Here is a 19,212-nt window from a genome sequence, read left to right on the forward strand (position 1 = left end):
AGAATATATGTGGGAACAAACTCCGGATGGCGACAGGAGGCAATGATCGGCCATTAAACATGCTGTAGTTCCATTCAGTTGCCCAGACTCACCTAGCAAGGGATTTGGGGTTCATAATGATGATGATGATGATGTGACGGAACCTCTTTAATTGTCATTAAACACAACTTCTGGAGGCAAATTGTTCCCTTGCTCAATTGTTCCGTCAGGAAATTTCTCCTTGGTTCTAGGTGGCTTCTCTTTGATTAGTTTCCCTCCATTGCTTCTTGTCCTGCCTTAAGAATAAGCTGACAAACTCCCCCCTCTTCTTTGTGGTAGCCCTTTAGATATTGGAATATTATAAATATCCGGATATCTATACCCGTTCTTTGGAAAATCAGTGGATTTACCCAGAATCTCCATAACCTCAAGCTGATCTGATGTGAAGGCTGTTGACAGCTGAAGTAACAATTCACCGTGGGTTTACGCGCATCGTATTCTACAAAGAATTTAATATTTGGATATCGAAGGCATAAATGTGACTCACCAGAGTATTGAGGAGTTATAATCTTCTGCAGATTTATCTGGAAGAAAAAACAGAATCCGGTGAGATAATTAGGCCTATCATCTCATTCATGACAGAGATCAACACAAATCAAACCACTGAAACTGAGATTTAATCATTCAGATGCACATCTAGTTATATGCTTGGGTAAGACTCCGATAACCATAATTCCCAAGCCGAAGGCTAGTCGAGACGTCATATCTATATCCCTTGGGATTCACCTGTTTGCTAGAGGTAAGGTAGAAGAATTAGAAGTTTAAAGGTGAAGGTTCCCCTCGCGCAAACGTATGTGCTAGTCGTTCCGGACTCTAGGGGGCGCTGCTCATCTCTGTTTCAAAGCCGAAGAGCCAGCGCTGTCCGAAGACGTCTCCGTGGTAACATGGCCAGCATGACTCAATGCCGAAGGCGCACAGAACGCTGTTCCCTTCCCACCAAAGTTGGTTCCTATTTTTCCACTTGCATTTTTACATGCTTTCGAACTGCTAGGTTGGCAGAAGCTGGGACAAGTAATGGGAGCTCAATCCATTACGCGGCGCTGGGGATTCGAACCACCAAACTGCCACCTACTGATCAACAAGCTCAGAGTCTTAGCCACTGAGCCACCGGGTCAAAAATAACAAGAGTTAAAAAGGACTTTAGAGGTTTTCTAGTCTAACCCCCTGCTCAGGCAGGAAACCCTACACCACTTCAGACAAATAGTCATCCAATATTCTGTTAAAAACTTCCAGTGTTGGGGCATTCACAACTTCTGGAGGCAATTCCATTCCACTGGTTAATTGTCCTCACTGTCAGGAAATTTATCCTCAGTTCTAAGTTGCTTCTCTCCTTGATTAGTTTCCACCCATTGCTTCTTGTTCTGCTCTCAGGTGCCTTGGAGAATAGCTTGACTCCTCTTTTTGGGGGCATCCCCTGAGATATTGGAAGGCTGCTATCATGTCTCCCCTAGTCCTTCTTTCATTAAACTAGACCTACCCAATTCCAGCAACCGTTTTCCTATGTTTTAGCCTCCAGTCCCCTAATCATCTTTGTTGCTCTTCTCTGCATTCTTTCCAGAGTCTCAACAAACTTTTTATATTGTGGTGACCAAAACTGGATGCAGTATTCCAAGTCTGGTCTTATAAGTGTCTTTAGTCTGTAGAGTTCTTAAGTCATGCTATGAAAGATCTATCTGCATCTAAGATACTGCCTTTTTAATACGCATTTTAAATACGTTAGTTTAATACGTATTTATATTAAAAATAATACAAGTATTTCTATTCAGGTATTTTGAATTCAGCCCTTCAGGCTTTTAATTTTGTTGTTGTTCAGTTGTCCCAAACATTGCATCACTTCTCAATCTGCTCTGATTTCTGCAAGGATGACTGTGTTAGTTACAGCACAGCAAAAGCCAACAGTTTATTTTGAGATTAGATCGCATGAAATAATTCTCTGCACCAGATGGAGGGACGGATCGTTGTGAATGAGAGTGGGGGAATTATAAAACTTAGATAACACAGAAATTAAAGACAGAAGCCAGAGACAAGGATAATTACGGGTAGTCTTTGAATTACACAATAGAGCCCAGAATTTTTGTTGCTAAACGAAGAGTTGTTAAGTGAGCTTTGACCCGTGTTACGACCTTCCACGCCAGATTTGTTCAGTGATTTAAGTTAGTAAACCCCGGTTCTTAAGTGAATCTGGCTTGCTCATTGACTTTACTTGACAGAAGCCAGTTGGGGAAAGTTGCAAAAGAGGATTTCGTGATCCCTGAGACAATGCAATCGTCGTAAATACGAGCCAGTTGCCAAACATCTGAATTTTGATCATGAGAGGTATGGTGCACACTTTTGTAAGTGTGAAAAATGGTCATAATGCACTTTTTTTCAATGCCGTTGTGTTCTGACCAAGGCTTCCCAAGATCATGAAGCCGACTCTTCGTCCCGATAAAACCTCTTTTATTTCGGTTAAGGGGAATTCCTCTCCAGCAAAGTCCCGACTAACAGTCTTTCATGAGATTTCACACTACAGACCTTAGCAGGCTTGGAGAGCTGCCAGGCCGATATCTTCTAACGCCATGCTGTAGCAGCAATTACTTGGCAAGAAGTCAGGAACAGATCTTCACCCTCATGAATTGAACTCCTGCAAACTCCACTCCCCCTTTTGCTCCTCTTTATTCCTATAGGAGGGCCATTCACTGTCCACCTGTGCCTTTACTCTGAGTCGCCCTTGTTCCTTGGACTGTTCCCTTCTCCTGGCAGCTCACATCGGGAACAGGTTCCAGCTCTTTTTCTGCCCAACTGATGTCCCGACTACCAAGGCAGCTGAACACTGTCGGACGGCCCTGGCCCTCTCTCTGCCTCCGACACAGAGCCCTCATCTGAGCCTTCCCCAGACTCCAGGACTGGCCCATGCTCCTCCCCAACCTCCTCACTGTCTGAGTCTCTCACCAGCTCCGCTGGCGGGCCACAACACGTTGTAACTTCGGATGGTCACTAAACAGTTGTAAGTCAAAGACTACCTGAATTGATTGCTTAGCCGATTGGCCAAGATCAACGCCGGTTCTCTGTCGAACTCCACACACGCAATGCCTATCAAGGCCCAGCTACCACCTCCTCAAGAACAGCCTTCCGGATCTCGTCTAAACACAAGGTGACCTACCTGTGAAACTCATGTATTTCTGGCTGTTGGAGGTCTTTTTGGAGTTGTAGAATTCGAGGACGTCCAGGACGGCTTGAGGATTCTTCTTCTGCTCCAGTTTGTGATGTTGGACGTCTGCAGTAGCGGGCCCATTGCTCTGGCATGCCCTGGAAATAATATCATAAGAAAGAACGATTAGCGTTGTCTGCTATCCATGTAACGCGTTTCCTGAACCTAGCCAGTTTATCCAACCTATGGTTGACCAAGCTATACAGGTAGCCTTCAAAAGACACTCGCTGGAAGACAGCCAAAGTCCACATTTTGGACAGAGAAGACCGCTGGTTGGAAAGAGGGGTCAAAGAGGCCATCTAGGTCCAAATTGAACGCCCCTCTCTCAATAGAGGGGGAAGGATACGACATCGTCTATCTGTCAGGGTTCCAAATAGCATCCAAAATTAAATCAGAGTCCGAGTCGAAATACCTTCATTTTAAATACCCTCCCCCCTTGATCCCTGTCCCCCTCAGATCTCAGGATGAGTTTGTGATATCGGACGAAAAATGTAGACGAAAGTGAAGAGGATCAGCCGTCAAACGTCGACAGCGACGTGGGGTTCTCCAGGCGTCGGCCGAGACGGCACCATCCTCGGCCAATGAAGCAAGGCAGACGTCTCCAGAGGAAAACATCAGAAAAAGGTACTCGGAAGATGATGAAGACAAAGACGTCTGAGGATAACATAATGGCTACTCCGGTAGTCGTGACTGTCAGGGTTCCAAATAGCATCCAGAAGTGAATCAGAGTCCGAGGCAAAGTATTGCTCGAAGTTCCAATTTATGAAGAGACATGTTGGCACATCTGGGAAAACTCGAATCTGAAAGCTTCCCAGTTTTCCCCACCCAGTTGAAAGTCTTGCCCCACACCCACAAGTCCATCACATGGTCCAATCTTCCACTGCCATGCTGGCAGTTCCACCCATTCAGTTCCGTCAGGTGCAGAGGTGCAAAGACAAAGGATGACCTTGGTTTTCTAGAAAGAATGTTGTTATGGCTACCTATCACCAACTCCGTATAATCCCCCCCTCCCATTTTCCCACAATAGAAATGCATAACAGAGGAATAGAAAGTGTGGCAGGCCCAAAGTCCCAAAAGGAAAAGATGGCTTGTAGGCCTGACACTATCTCAGTTTATAACACAGTCCTGCACAATCCCAAGCAGGCTCCACACCCATTTTGCACCACTCAGGTGACCCCGAGTGTACAGACAAACCTCCAAGTGGCCTCAGTGACTCTCCAAAAGGATGCAAATGACCAGCTGCCTGCAAGAAGATAAATCCTTCCATTCCCCCCACCATTCAATCAGAGCTGAAAGAAGCTTCTTGGATGAGAAGCGAAACGTCTTCAAAGTCTCTCGACAAAACACTTTTGGGATAACCCTGACCTGGATGATTGAGAATCTCCAGACACAGGTAATCCTCAATCGACTGTTTGAATTTACGATGCCACTGAAAAACACCGTCATTCACACTTATGACTGTTGCAGCATCCCTGACAGTGACACCATCAAAATCCGGGCACTTGGGCAACTAGCATGTATTTATATGACAGTTGTAATGTTCCTAGGTGATGCAATCATTTTTTTGCGAACTTTTCTCCTGCAACCGTTCTTCGTATGTTTCAGCCTGTAGTCCCCTCATCATCTTTGTTGCTCTTCTCTGCACTCTTTCTAGAGTCTCCACATCTTTTTTTACATCGTGGCAACTAAACTGGATGCAGGATTCCAAGGGTGGCCTTGCCAAGGCCTTATAAAGTGGCATTAAGATTTTCCGTGATCTCAACGTTATCAAGATTGAGAAAAACAAGGCTTAAGTTTGCTTAAAGTGTCCCTGGATCATGTAATGATCTTTTGCGAACTTCGGACAAATTTGTATGATTGCAAACTCCCGACAAGCAAATTTTTCTCCTGCTTAAGGTGAGAATTTAACCCTACAGTGCACAATCGCAATAGGAGTTTGCAACCTTCACACCTTAAGCAGGAGAAGAGAAAATTCCTTCTGAGTTTCTAAAACTTTTAAGAACTTTTAAGATATGTGGACTTCAACTCCCAGAATTCCTCTGCCAGCATGCCAGGTAACCCTCGACTTACACCCAGAACAGAGGCCAAAATTTCCATCGTTAAATTAAATATTTGTTAAGCGAGCTTTGCCCCATTTTACGACCTTTCTTGCCACCGTTGTTAAGCGAATCGCTGCAGTTGTTAACGTTTGTAACGCGTTTTGTTAAACGAATCTGGCTTCCCCACTGACTTTGCTTGTCCGAAGGTCGCAAAAGAGGATCACGTGGACCCTGATACTGTGACCGTCGTAAATATGAACCAGTTGCCCAATGTCTGGATTTGGATGAGTTTATGGGGATGCTGCAATGTGACAGTCAAAAGTCGCTTTTTTCAGGGCTGTTTTAACTTTGAACAGTCGCTAAACGAATGGCTCTAAGTTGAGGACTACCTGTAGATGATGTCTGAAGATTGTAAAAAAAAAAAAAAAAAAATCTCAGTGAATTTTTCTTTTAACTATACGGAGTATAAGACGCACCTTTTTTCCCTCCAAAAGGAGGCTGAAAATCTGGGTGCATCTATACACTGAAAACAGCATTTTTTGCCTTCGGAAGCCCCCCCACTTCACCAAAATGGGCTGTGCATACCCTTATGGAGGCTTTCAGAGAGCTCCTGGGGGCTGGGGAGGGCAGAAATGAGCATTTTTTGCGCGCCCCCCCCCCAGCCCCTAGCAGCACTCTATAAGCCTCCATAAGGCTATGTGAGCAATTTCTTTTAACAAAAAACAGGTCTCTTTTGCGAAAAGCGGGGCCGTTTTGGGAGGTTTCCTGAGTGCAAAAACTTTTTTTTTCCTTTTGGGAAGCTCTTTAACTGATTGATGAGAATTAGACTGATCAAGTGCTCTGCCAGCAGAAACAAAGTCTTAGGTGCTGCAGAGTGTCAGCAATTTCCTTCTCCCAGCACATAGATAAATACACCTAGAAACATCTACCTACCTACCTACTCTCTCTCTCCCTAAGTACCTACTGTATTTCTCTCTCTCTCTTCTATCCCTCTATTACCTACCTACTCTCTCTCCCTCTCTCCCCCTACCTATCTACTGTATTTCTCCCCCCAACTACCTATGTACCTACTTACTCTCTCTCTCCCCCTACCTATCTACTGTATTTCTCCCCTCAACTACCTACGTACCTACCTACTCTCTCTCTCCCCCTACCTATCTACTGTATTTCTCTTTCTAGTTCTCTCTCTCTATCCCTCTACCTACCTACCTACACTCTCTCTCTCTCACTACATATCTACTGTATCTCTCTCTCTCTCTCCCTTTATCTACCTACCTACCTACCTAGCTACTCTCTCTCCTCCCTACCTACCTACTGTATTTCTCTCTCTCTCTCCTCTCCTCATCTCTCTCTCGTCTCTCTCTCTCTCTCTCTTCCTCTATCTACCTACCTATCTACTTTTTTTTTTTTGGCCTCTTCAAAACCTTGTTGCGTCTTATACTCCAAAAATACGGTAGTGAGGAGAATCAGCAAAGGGAGAAATGATGTTGTGGGACCCCCAGAGTTTACACAGCTGTTGTGATCTGTACCAAAAGGTTATTCCACAACTGGTAGCTTCACGGCCTACACTAGAAGCAAAGCCTGCCGTTCTTACTGTAAATTCGCCTGTCACGGCATCAAATCCAACGTGGATCGTGTGTTCGAAGTCTGACGGGAGGGAGATCTCCGGCCGTTCTTTCTCCTTCTTCTTGTTGGCTGTCATGAAAAAGAACCAAACTTTACAACAAAAAGTAAAAGGTTCTACATTTAGGCAACAAAAACGAAATGCACAGGTACATTATAGGTGGTAGCTTGCTCAATAGTAGTAACTGTGAGAGGGATCTTGGAGTCCTAGTGGAGAACCATTTAAATAGGAGCCAGCCGTGTGCAGCAGCTGCCAATAAAGCCAACACAGTTCTAGGCTGCATCAACAGAGGGATAGAATCAAGATCACGTGAAGGGTTAATACCACTTTATAAGGCCTTGGGAAGGCCACACTTGGAATATTGCATCCAGTTTTGGTCACTATGATGTAAAAAGATGTGGAGACTCTAGAAAGAGTGCAGAGAAGAGCAACAAAGAGGATTAGGGGACTGGAGACTAAAACATATGAAGAACGGTTGCAGGAACTGGGTATGTCTAGTTTAATAGAAAGAAGGACTAGGGGAGACATGATAGCAGTCTTCCAATATCTCAGGGGTTGCCACAAAGAAGAGGGAGTCAAACTATTCTCCAAGGCACCTGAGGGTAGAACAAGAAGCAATGGGTGGAAAACTAATCAAGGAGAGAAGCAACTTAGAACTGAGGAGAAATTTCCTGAGAGTTAGAACAATTAATCAGTGGAACAGAATTGCCTCCAGAAGTTGTGAATGCCTCAACACTGGAAGTCTTTAAGAAGATGTTGGATAGCCATTTGTCTGAAACGGTATAGGGTTTCCTGCCTAGGCAGGGGTTGGACTAGAAGACCTCCAAGGTCCCTTCCAACTCTGCTATTGTATTGTATTGTATTACTTTAACATGGGACTTATTTTATCTTTGCTTCGATAATAGAGGTAGAAATTAGAAGATAAAAGATTATTGTTATGTAAAAGTAACGATGAAAGATTATCATATATAAGCAAGCATTATTAGAATAGAATAGAATAACAGAGTTGGAAGGGACCTTGGGTGATCATATGATTTACATTCCTATCCTTGACAACTACTCACATTTACGGCGGTTGGAGTATCCTGGGGTCATGCGATCCCCTTTTGCAACCTTCTGTCAAGCAAAGAAAATGGGGAAGCCAGATTCACTTAACAACCACGTGACCCACTTAACAACTGCAGTGAGATTCACATAACAGATGTGGCAAGAAAGGTCATAAAAGGGGACAAACCTCAGTTAACACATTTCTCGCTTAGCAACATAAATCCTGGGCTCAACTGTGGTCGTACGTCAAGGACTATCTCTACACTCAATAAACCACCACCAAACCAGCCACATTATGGTCAGTTTCAAATGAAAATACCAAGCCACGATTTCCTTAGCTATAGATTGCCAAGCAAACAACCACTGAGAATGTAGAACACATTAAGCCACAAATTGTGGTTCACAGTGCACACATTAAGCTGGGTTCGCACAACGCATACCCAGCAACGAAGTCACCAGCATTTTGGCTTCAGCTGCTCATGTAATTAACCGGTTTTCTGGATTCACACAAGATAGTGAATCAGAAACTAACCGCAGATAAGGTGTTCTGACCCAGGCTTCCCAAGATCATGAAGATGACTCCTGATAAAACCCCTTTATTTCGAGATTTCACAACTACAGACCTTTATCGGGCTTGGAGAGCTGCCAGGCCGATATCTTCCAAACGCCACGCTGTAGCAGCAATTACTTGGCAACAAGTAATGCTCCCCCACTTCTCGAATGGTACGGTTGTTGTGTGTTTTAAATTGTGTATTGTTTGTTTGTCTTGTTATCCCCTGTTTGTACCTCCTTTCCCTTGACTGAGTTGTGAGCCGCCCTGAGTCCCCTTCGGGGAAAAGGGCGGCATATAAATGAAATAAATCCTAACCCTAATCCTAACAAGTCAGGAAGAGATCTTCACTCTCATGAATTGAATTAATGGTCTCCTGCAAACTCCACTCCCCTTTTACTCCTCTTTTATTCCCCATTCACCGCCCACCTGTGCCTTTACTCCTGAGTCGGCCCTTGTTTCTTATCTGTTTCCTTCTCCTAGCAGCTCTGCGCATGCGCCTACTGGGAACAGGCTCCAGGTGCAAAACCTGGCAAGGAATTTTGGAGAGTCAGGAACCAATGAAGCGAACGAATTGTCTCCTGCAAACTCCACTCCCCTTTCGCCTCCTCTTTTATTTCCCATGGGAGGGGCCGTTCAACATCCACCTGTGGTCTAACTCCCAAGTCGACTCTTGTTCCTTAGCTGCTCCCTTTGACTGGCAATTCTGCACATGCGCCCACTGGGAACAGGCTCCAGCTGTTCTTCTGCCCCACTGATCTCCGACTTCGAAAGCAGCTGATAACTGGCATACGGCCCTGGCCCCCTCTCTGCCTCCGACACAGAGCCCTCGTCCGAGCCTTCCCCAGACTCCATGACTGCCCCATCTTCCTCCCCAACCTCCTCACTGTCCTGCCACCAGCTCCACTGATGGGCTGGTCAGTGCAAAACGTTAAGCCAGGAACAAACTAACCTAATTTAGCATGCTGGCTTCTGTAGATATTAGGACTTTTAACTAATTCAATTCTAGCATGTTGTGGGAATCTAAGCAGGCCACTTCTTTTTCAATAAACTCTTTTTATACAACTTACCAGAACTTTCTAACTTGGCTCCCATCTCCTCTTGGATTTCCTCCATGCAAATTCCACCAAGGAAGCCCCCAAATTTGCTTTATCCACTCAAAGGCCCCTCCTTGATCTCTCATTGGTTGAGCCAGGAGTGACAGAAAATCCCCGGATCCACTAAGACTTCTTGGGGTTGATTAGAAAAAGCTTGACATATGGATCTAAACTACAAAACAGCCCTTGATTACAACCCAAATTTCCGTTGCTAAGCCAAGCAGTTGTTAAATGAGTTTGCTCCACTTTGAGATCTTTCTTGTCAAGCTGGCTGGGGAATTCTGGGAGTTGAAGTCCACACACACCTTAGAGTAGAATAGAATAACAAGAGTTGGAAGGGGCCTTGGATGTCAGTCCAACCCCCTGCCTAGGCAGGAAACCCTATACCGTTTCAGACAAATGGATATCCAACATCTTCTGAAAGACTTCCAGTGTTGGAGAATTCACAACTTCTGGAGGCAACTTCTGTTCCACTGATTCATTGTTCTCACTGTCAAGAAATTTCTCCTCAGTTCTAAGTGGCTTCTCTCCTTGATTAGTTTCCACCCATTGCTTCTTGTCCTGTCTTCAAATGCTTTGGAGAATAGCTTGACTCCCTCTTCTTTGGGGCAACCCCTGAGATATTGGAAGACTGCTATCATGTCTCACCATGCCTTCTTTTCATTAAACTAGACATACCCGTTCCTGCAACCGTTCTTGAAATGTTTTAGCCTCCAGTCCCCTAATCCTATTTTTGCTTTTCTCTGTATTCTTTCTAGAGTCTCCACATCTTTTCTACATCGTGGCGACCAAACTGGATGCAGTATTAACACTTCACGTGATCTTAACGGTATCAAGATTGGGAAAAACAGGGCTTTAAGTTTTGCAGGCTTAAACCTGGCCACGGTTGCAGGGACTTTCGGCATCGTAACCCCTACCATCAACAGGTCACCAACTTCAGGAAAAATCATCTCTCGAGAATCTTATTTCTGCCTTTTATAATAAGCAGTTTTAAAAAAACTGGGCAGCAATGAGGATTAAGAAGTCAATTAAATGGCTTGCAAATCTCTTAAGTAAGCAGACATTTAAATTCCTGGTTTAAGAAGGCTTACAGAAGTGAAAAAAAGGAAGCAGCGGGGGTTACTACGAACAAGAGCTGGGCTTGGGACGTATTAGAATATTAATGATTCCCAACCCTTATGCGGTCCGAACAACCTGTTTTGCAGTGAAGATTCATGAGTTTAAAAGAATTAATGATTTCATGGCCTGCTGAGCTAACAGACATTACCGTATATATTCAGGATAAGCCCATCCACAGATAAGGGGACCTTTGAAATTTCATATGGCTTAATTTTTTTATAATTGGCTTACCCCCTGGGTAATCCACGGATTATCCATTTTCAGGGTGCTTTGCTTAAAAATTTGAGAATTAGCTCCCTCCGTGATGGGCTTACTGGAAGTAAAGCTTGTCTTCAACTTACGACTACAACACTAGCCCAAAATTTATGTTGCTAAGTGAAACATTCGTGAAGTGAGCTTCGAAATCGGTTTACAACCTTTCTTGCCCCAGTTGTTAAGTGAATCACGGCTGTTGTTAACTCAGTAACACGGTTGTTCAGTGAATCTGGCTTCCCCCCATTGACTTCGCTTGTCGGAAGGGCACAAAACGGGGACACGGCGACCGTCATAAATATGAAACAATGCCAAGTATCTGAATTTGGACCAGGTGAGCACGGGATCATGCGATGATCGTAAGTGTGAAACATGTTCATATAAATCACTCTGTTCCAGGGCCGTTATAACTTCAAATGGTCACTATGCGAACGGTTATAAGTCAAGGACTGCCCATCCTTACAAAAGATCTCTAAAGTCGGGAAAGAATGCTGAAATTCCCAGCATTCACAGGAAAATAGCAATAACACTTAGACTTATATACCGCTTCACAGTGTTTTCACAGCCCTCTCTAAGCAGTTTACAGAGTCAGCCTCTTGCCCCCAACAATCTGGGTCCTCATTTAACTGACCTCGGAAGGACGGAAGGCTGAGTCAACCTTGAGCCGGGTGAGATTTGAACCGCCAAATCGCAGTCAGTCTGTAGCAGGGGTGGGTTTCAAAAATGTTTACTACCGGTTTGGTGGTCGTGGATAGATTGGGGGGGGGCCCTGGCCAACTTGACATCACTTACGTACACTCGAGGGCTGGGTTCCTGCCAGTTCTAACCTCTTCTACAGAAGAGGTTCCACAAATCTACCGTGCCGTTTAGAACCGGTTCCAGCTCCCTCCCCCCGCCCATCCGCACATCATCAAGATGCAGACCAAGAGGAGGAATTCTGGGAGTTGAAGTCCACAAGTCTTAAAGCTGTCAAGTTTGAACACCCCTCGGGTTTTTTTTCCTAAAGGGTTAGGGGTGCAAGGGTCTTGTAACTTGACAGCTTTAAGACTTGCGTGCTTCAATGCCAGAGTTCCTGAGCCAACATGACTGGAGGAGGAATTCTGGGAGTTGAAGTCCACAAGTCTTAAAGCTGTCAAGTTTGAACACCCCTGTTTGTTTTTTCCTAAAGGGTTAGGGGTGTGAAGGTCTTGTAACTTGACAGCTTTAAGACTTGCGTGCTTCAAATGCCAGAGTTCCGACCCAACATTTGGTTGCTAAGCAAGAGCGTTCTTAATGAGTTTCACCACATTTTACAAGTTGGCCATGCCCACTCAGTCACATGACTGCCAAGCCACTCCCACCCGGTCACATGGCCGGCAAGCCACACCCACAAAGCAGCCACACCTACAGAAGAGGTTCTAAATTTTTTTGAAATCCACCACTGGTACACTCAGTCACATGACACCCTCCCTCACCAAGCCATGCCTACCGAAACGGTGGCAAAATGTTTTGATGGAGTGGGGGGGAGATATAGTCTCGCCGGAGCTAAGGGAGCACCTTCAAACTACCAGGAAGAGAAAAAAAGGTTTTGTCCTCCCCGGCCCCCAGGAACACTCTGCACGCTTCAGCAGGGCTGGGGGAAGGCAAAAATGCCCCCGTTTTTTGCAAAAAAACCGGGGCATTTTTGCCTTCCCCCAGCCCTGCTGAAGCCTGCAGAGTGCCCCTTGAGGCTGGGGGAGAGAAAAAACTCCTCTGTTTTTGCGAAAAACAGCCAATCTCTGGGACTGGCATGCGCACACGAAGCCGTTAAAAAAAGGGGGGGGATACATTTTTTTCATTGAAGATTGTTCTGCGCATGTGCAGAACAGAAACAAAGATGGCGGCGCCCAGGACAGAACGGGTTACGGCCACGTGTCCGGTCGAGTTACTACCTATTTGGCGGAAGCGGTCCCGAACCGGTACGAATCACCTCCGGCCTGCAGTCGGCAGAAGTATCCTGCAGTACTGCACTCTAACCACTATGGGCGATCTCCAGGGGGGGAAGCGACTGCCTTGCGTCAAATCGAGACGGTTTCACAATACTTTTACTTCTTTTAAAAACTTATTTTTTTTAGGGATCTGAAAATCGAAACCGACGGGTACGAATTGGGAGCAGGAAACGCGACGCTATGAGCAAGCAGAGATGGTTCCTCCATTGAAGACGGAAATCATTTTTGCTCAGGGTTATTATTCTGGGAAAAAAAAAAATTTCCCCACACTAAATATACTTTCCTTTTGTGCCACAACTGTGATAATCGCACTGTATTCTGGAGGTCTGGCGCAATCTAGATTGCTCTGATTCCTCTTGTTTTTTCCCTTAGGTTTTATGCCTTCAATTCCGCGAAACCTTTGCAGCTTCCCTATAGTTACACAATCCCCTTTTCTGATAAGCAAGTCAACGTGGAAGCCAGATTCACTTAACAATGGTGCTATTTACTGAAGACTGAAGCGATTCACTTAACAACTGTGGCAAGAAAGGTCGTAAAATGGGGGCAAAATTCAGTTAACAGATATTTCACTTAGCAATAGAAATTGTGGTCATAAATGGGAGGAGATATTCCCTGTACCGCACTCGGAATATGTTGGTTTACTAGGGGAAATAAGATTTAAGCAAAGAAAGGAGGGAAGGAAGGAGGGAGGAGAGAAGAAAGGAGGGAAGGAAGGAGGGAATGTAGGAGAGAAGGAAGGGGGGAAGGAAGGAGGAAAGGAAGGGGGAAAGGAAGGAGAGAAGGAGAGAAGAAAGGAGGGAAGGAAGGAAGAAGGAGGGAAGGAGAGAAGGAGGGAAGGGGGAAGGAGGGAGGGAAGGAAGGAGAGTAGGAGAGAAGAAACGAGGGAAGGAAAGAGGGAGGGGAGGGAAGAAGAAGTAGGACCGTTGTAAGATAAGATGGATCTATGGATGGTAAGAAAGCAATCTTCAAGTATATTGTCAACTGTAGGGAAAATTTTTTTTATAAATACATATTATTAATAACAGTTATGAGATCATATAATTGTGAATGTATATATGAAATTGATAAAATTAAAATTAAAAAAAAAGATTTAAGCAAACCTAAAATAAAAGTCTCAATGGATTATATTTTTTTCTGAAACTTGGTGCAACTTTTTAACTCAAGTTTAGAACCCAACATTCTGGACTGCAAAGTTTCTCAAAACTATTTGTAACTTTTTTCGACTCAGTCGTGACTTAGATATCTTACTAACTGATTTTGTTTCAGAATATGTCATAAAGGTGTAATATTATTGGAGGTTTATTGAAATTGCGAATGAATGCCAGTAGGAGGTTGTGTCTTTAAATACAAATGATTTCAGATAAAAGCACGTTTAAATAATTGTAGTTAAATGAGAATTGTGGTACATTGATAGTAAAATATATAAAGATTTTTGATTTAAAATGGACAATTCAATATGAATGAAGTATATGTAATGATTGTGGAAGAAACGCATGAAATGTATTTGTAACCAATCGACACGCTTTCTACAAGATGTAACGAAGGATGATTCTTTTTTTGTGTGTGTTTTTTGTTTAATTAAAACAATAAAAAACTTTTCAAAAAAAAAGTCACACAGTTACTAAGTGAGTTTTGCCCCATTTTAAAAACTTTCTAGCCACAGTTATTAAGTGCATCAATTGTTAAATTAGTAACACGGTTGTTAAGCTGTTACATAGACGTAAGTGTGAAAAACAGTCACTATTTTCAATGCCATTATAACTTTTTTAACCTTGTAACAGCGTTCCATGCACTTTCGGCGTTTAGTCATGCCGGCCACATGACCATGGAGATGTCTTCAGACAGCGCTGGCTCTTTGGCTTTGAAATGGAGATGAGCACCGCCCCCTAGAGTCGAGAGCGACTAGCACATATGTGCGAGGGGAACCTTCACCTTTAAACAAATTGTTGTTAAGTCAAGGACTACCTATTTGAAGGTTAAATGATCTGGGCTGCAGAGATTCAGAGAACCACTAGATGGCATCAGAGAGAGAGAGAGAGAATTTGCTTACACTCTGCTGCCACTAGTGACAGTCTTGATGTTTGCAGTTGCCTTTATCGATATGTAAAACATGTAATAAATTGCTTGGGGATTTTTCTCCATCTGCTGAAAGTAATGCGGCCCACACCCCATCTCATGTAAGGAAGTCTGACAGACAGATCTCCTTAAAAGGGGCAAGCAGCCATCCAACTGGCAAAGCATTTCGCAGCACCAGCTGGGGGGAAAAAATTAAATAAACCCCCACCGATTCCTGAGGAATCTAATGCAATAAGTTAGTTCCTTTTTCAGGTTGCACAACCGAAAACAGAAGTAATTCTGGCGCTGCAAATGAATGGCAGAAAGAGGAAGAGAACTCTGCGTTGATACAGAGTGAGAACTGAGGATGGTATTTTTTAAAAAAAACATTAACCACCTAGGGGCAGAATAGGTTGAAAAAAAATCAAAAACCTTTATTAAAAAAACTTCTGACTGGTCTGGGCTGCTTTCATCGTGCTTCTAAACCAATCTATATCCTTACTGTTTCTTTATTTTTTTAAAAAAGGTGGGAGGAATCCTGCATGTAAAAAATTAGCATGTAGAGGGTAAAAATACTGTAGCTTTAAATCATCTTAAATAAGAATTTAGGATCCTGCTTCTGCCAGCACTGTCCTTTCATGCAACTTAGCCTACAAAATATCTTTTCAGTCTTTCAATCAGTGACTTTTTTTAAAAAAAACTGGCTTAATATTATTTTTTAATTTGTTTTTTTTCTTATTATGGATTATGATGGATTTAGTTAGATGTATCTCGATATTTACATTTTCTCTTTATATACTGTATATACATATATATTTACATAACCAGTTTTTATGGGTTTTTTAGATTTATCTATGGGTCTGTCTGTCTGTCTGTCTCTCCCTCTATCTATCTATCTATCTATCTCTTCATATATATATATATATATATATATATATATATATATATATATATATATATATATATATATATATATATATACACACACACACACACACACACACACACAAACACACACACACCTACCTATCTATCTCATTTATCTGTCTGGCTATCTATCTAATCTATCTATCTATCTATCTATCTATCTATCTATCTATCTATCATCTATCTATCTATCTATCTATCTATCTATCTATCTATCATCTATCTATTTATACCATCTTATTGTATGTATGTATGTATGTATGTATGCATGCATGCATGCATATATGTATGTATGTATGTATGTCAGAGGGACATGGTGGCTCAGTGGCTAAGAAGCTGAGCTTGTCGATCAGAAAGGTTGGCAGTTCGGCAGTTTGAATCCCTAGCACTGCATAACGGAGTGAGTTCCCGTGACTTGTCGCAGCTTCTGCCAATGTAGCAATTTGAAAGCACGTAAAAAATGCAAGTAGAAAAATAGGAACCACTTTGGTGACTGGGGAATTCTAGGAGTTCTTACAGGTCTTAAAGGGGCAGAGACTGGGGGCAGAGAATTCTGGGACTTGACGTCCACAGGCCTTAAAGGGGCAGAGAATTCTGGGAGTTGAAGTCCACAGGTCTTAAAGGGGCAGAGAATTCTGGGAGTTGAAGTCCACAGGTCTTAAAGGGGCAGAGAATTCTGGGACTTGAAGTCCACAGGTCTTAAAGGGGCAGAGATTGAGAAACACTGATTTAACTCAAAACAAAAACAAAAGGACTCTTGTAAAAAGGGGAAAAAAGAATGAAAGAAATTGCAATACCTTTGTCTCCGGGCAGGATGGAGCGATAAAAACGATCTCTCCTTTTCTTTTCTTCGGGGTTAGGAGGCAGGGGTTTCGAGCCATGGTTGAGGGTGCCGACATCTTTGCTGCTGGCGCAGATCATGGTGCTTGTATTCCGCATGGGAGGGGCTGGCGGCTTGTCTTCTGGGTTGAGGCCACTGTTGGACATCTTCAGCGGCAGCTACAGCTAGGATGGAGGAAAAAAGGACGTAAAACGAGGACCGAGCCAGGCAAATGCTGTACTTCCAACCGGCAGCGAAATTGGACAAAATGGGGAAGGAATTGGTTTCTCACACCCCCACAGGGTTTAAAAATATTTAAATGTGACTAACAAGTATTTCATTTTAACTTTGGGCGCTGGTGTTGTGGCCCGCCAGCAACCAGTGGATCTGGCGGCAGATTCGGACAGTGAGGAGGTTGGGGAGGAAGATGGGCCAGTCCTGGAGTTTGGGGAAGGCTCTGATGAGGGCTCTCTGTTGGAGGCAGAGAGGGGGCCAGAGCCGTATGCCACTTATCAGCTGCCTTCGGAGTCGGAGATCAGTGAGGCAGAAGAACAGCTGGAGCCTGTTCCCAGTGTACGCATGCACAGAGCTGCCAGGAGAAGGGAACAGCTAAGGAACAAGGGCTGACTTGGGAATAAAGGTACAGATGGACGGTGAATGGCCCCTCCCATGGGGAATAAATAGGAGCGAAAGGGGAGTGGAGTTTGCAGGAGTTCAATTCATGAGGGTGAAGATCCGTTCCTGACTTCTTGCCAAGTAACTGGTGCTAAAGCATGGCGTTTAGAAGATATCGGCCTGGCAGCTCTCCAAGCCTGATAAAGGTCTGTAGCTGTGAAATCTCATGAAAGACTGTTGGCCGGGGCTTTGCTGGAGAGGAATTCCCTTTAACCTTTAATTGAGCTGAGGTGGTGCAGTGGTTAAATGCAGCACTGCAGGCTACTTCAGCTGACTGCAGTTCTGCAGTTCCGCTGTTCAAATCTCAGCGGCTCAGGGTTGACTCAGCCTTCCATCCTTCCGAGGTGGGTAAAATGAGGACCCGGATTGTTGTTGGGGGCAATATGCTGACTCTGTAAACCGCTTAGAGAGGGCTGAAAGCCCTATGAAGCGGTATATAAGTCTAACTGCTATTGCTAACCTAAATAAAATGGGTTTTATCGGGACGAGGAGTCGGCTTCATGACCTTGGGAAGCCTTGGTCAGAATAGCTTGGCAATTGACTCATACTTATGACAGTTGCAGTGTCCCGGGGGTCTCCTTTTGTGACCTTCTGACAAACAAAAGTCAGCAGGGAAGGCAGATTCACTTAACAACTGTGTTGCCTTACATAAAAACAACAATGATTTGCTTAATAATTGTGGCAAGAATTTAACAGTTGTTAAATTAGTAACTCAGTTATATGAATACTCCGAAAAATATGGTAGTTTTCAGGCTATTTGAGGGCCACAAATGGCCTGAAAACGGTCCCAAAAATGGTCAAAATGCCAGGCATGCGTTCACTGGCCAGCTGGTATTTCGGTTTCTGGTATGTGCACGCACCCATATGCATATACATTCCGATTTGGGCACTTGGTGCCAAAAAGGTTCGCCATCAGTGGGTTAAGATAATCCTGGCTTAGGGCGTCCCTGCGTCAGCCCTGAATGCAAATGTTAATGGTGGCTTTGGCGCAATGCCATCCTTGCGCCCGTGCCAACATTGTGCCTGGTTGGCTGCCTGACCAAGCCGCAGGATTTCCGACAAGCATCGCTGTCTCGGTTTACCTGCCTTTAGCCTCTCTGAGTGAAGATCTGACCGATGAACCCTCCAGAATCCCCGTTTCATATCTGCTTATCCTGGCAAGGGCTTCCGTGCCACAGTTTCTCTTTTCCTCTTTTATTGCCAAGGTTGGAAAGATGGATGCACATGTAGCACCTCCCTCAGAGAGGGCCTGCTGTTCGTGGCCTCGTATGGCAGCCATGCCTTCTCAGGACGAAATTTTAAATTAAGGAAATGTGCACAGCATGCCAATTTCCTTGTATTTCCTTAACTGGAATATTTATCTTTCTGGGCTCAACAAGCAGATCCTGTTTCTTGTCTCCCTTCCTTCCTTCCCTCCCTCTCTTTTCTTTTCTTTTTCCTTCTTTCCATTTTAGTCATAGCAGTGTTTTCTGGGTTTATTTTTAAAAAGTGTTCCTTTATCTTCCTTCCTTTCCTTTCCTCCTTCCCTTTCTTTCCCTTCCTTCCACATTTTAGTCATTGCTCTGTTTTCTGGGTTTATTTTAAAAGGCTTTCCTTTCCTTTCCTTCCTTCCTTCCTTCTTTCCTTCCTTCCTGTCATTGCTCTGTTTTCTGGGTTTATTTTAAAAGGCTTTCCTTTCCTTTCCCTTCCTTCCTTCCTTCCTGTCATTGCTCTGTTTTCTGGGTTTATTTTAAAAGGCAAGGCTTTCCTTTCCTTATCTTTCCTTCCCTCCCTCCCTCCTTCCTTCCCTCCCTCCCTCCCTCCCTCCCTCC

At 44.0% G+C, this 19,212-nt stretch overlaps 1 protein-coding gene across 1 annotated transcript in view; it reads right to left on the minus strand.

Moving 5' to 3' along the window:
* Window positions 1-522: 522 nt before the first annotated feature.
* Window positions 523-19,212, minus strand: part of LOC116510229 (serine/threonine-protein kinase PAK 1-like) — a 43,782-nt gene continuing 25,092 nt past the window's right edge. Inside the window, 6 exon segments of the mRNA XM_032219698.1 lie at window positions 523-563; window positions 3,182-3,277; window positions 3,280-3,303; window positions 3,306-3,327; window positions 6,863-6,963; window positions 16,704-16,911. Of these exon segments, the coding sequence (XP_032075589.1) occupies window positions 523-563; window positions 3,182-3,277; window positions 3,280-3,303; window positions 3,306-3,327; window positions 6,863-6,963; window positions 16,704-16,893 (474 nt within the window). The 5' untranslated portion in view covers window positions 16,894-16,911.

This window comes from Thamnophis elegans, chromosome 6, assembly GCF_009769535.1.
Source record: "Thamnophis elegans isolate rThaEle1 chromosome 6, rThaEle1.pri, whole genome shotgun sequence".
Lineage (NCBI taxonomy): Eukaryota > Metazoa > Chordata > Lepidosauria > Squamata > Colubridae > Thamnophis > Thamnophis elegans.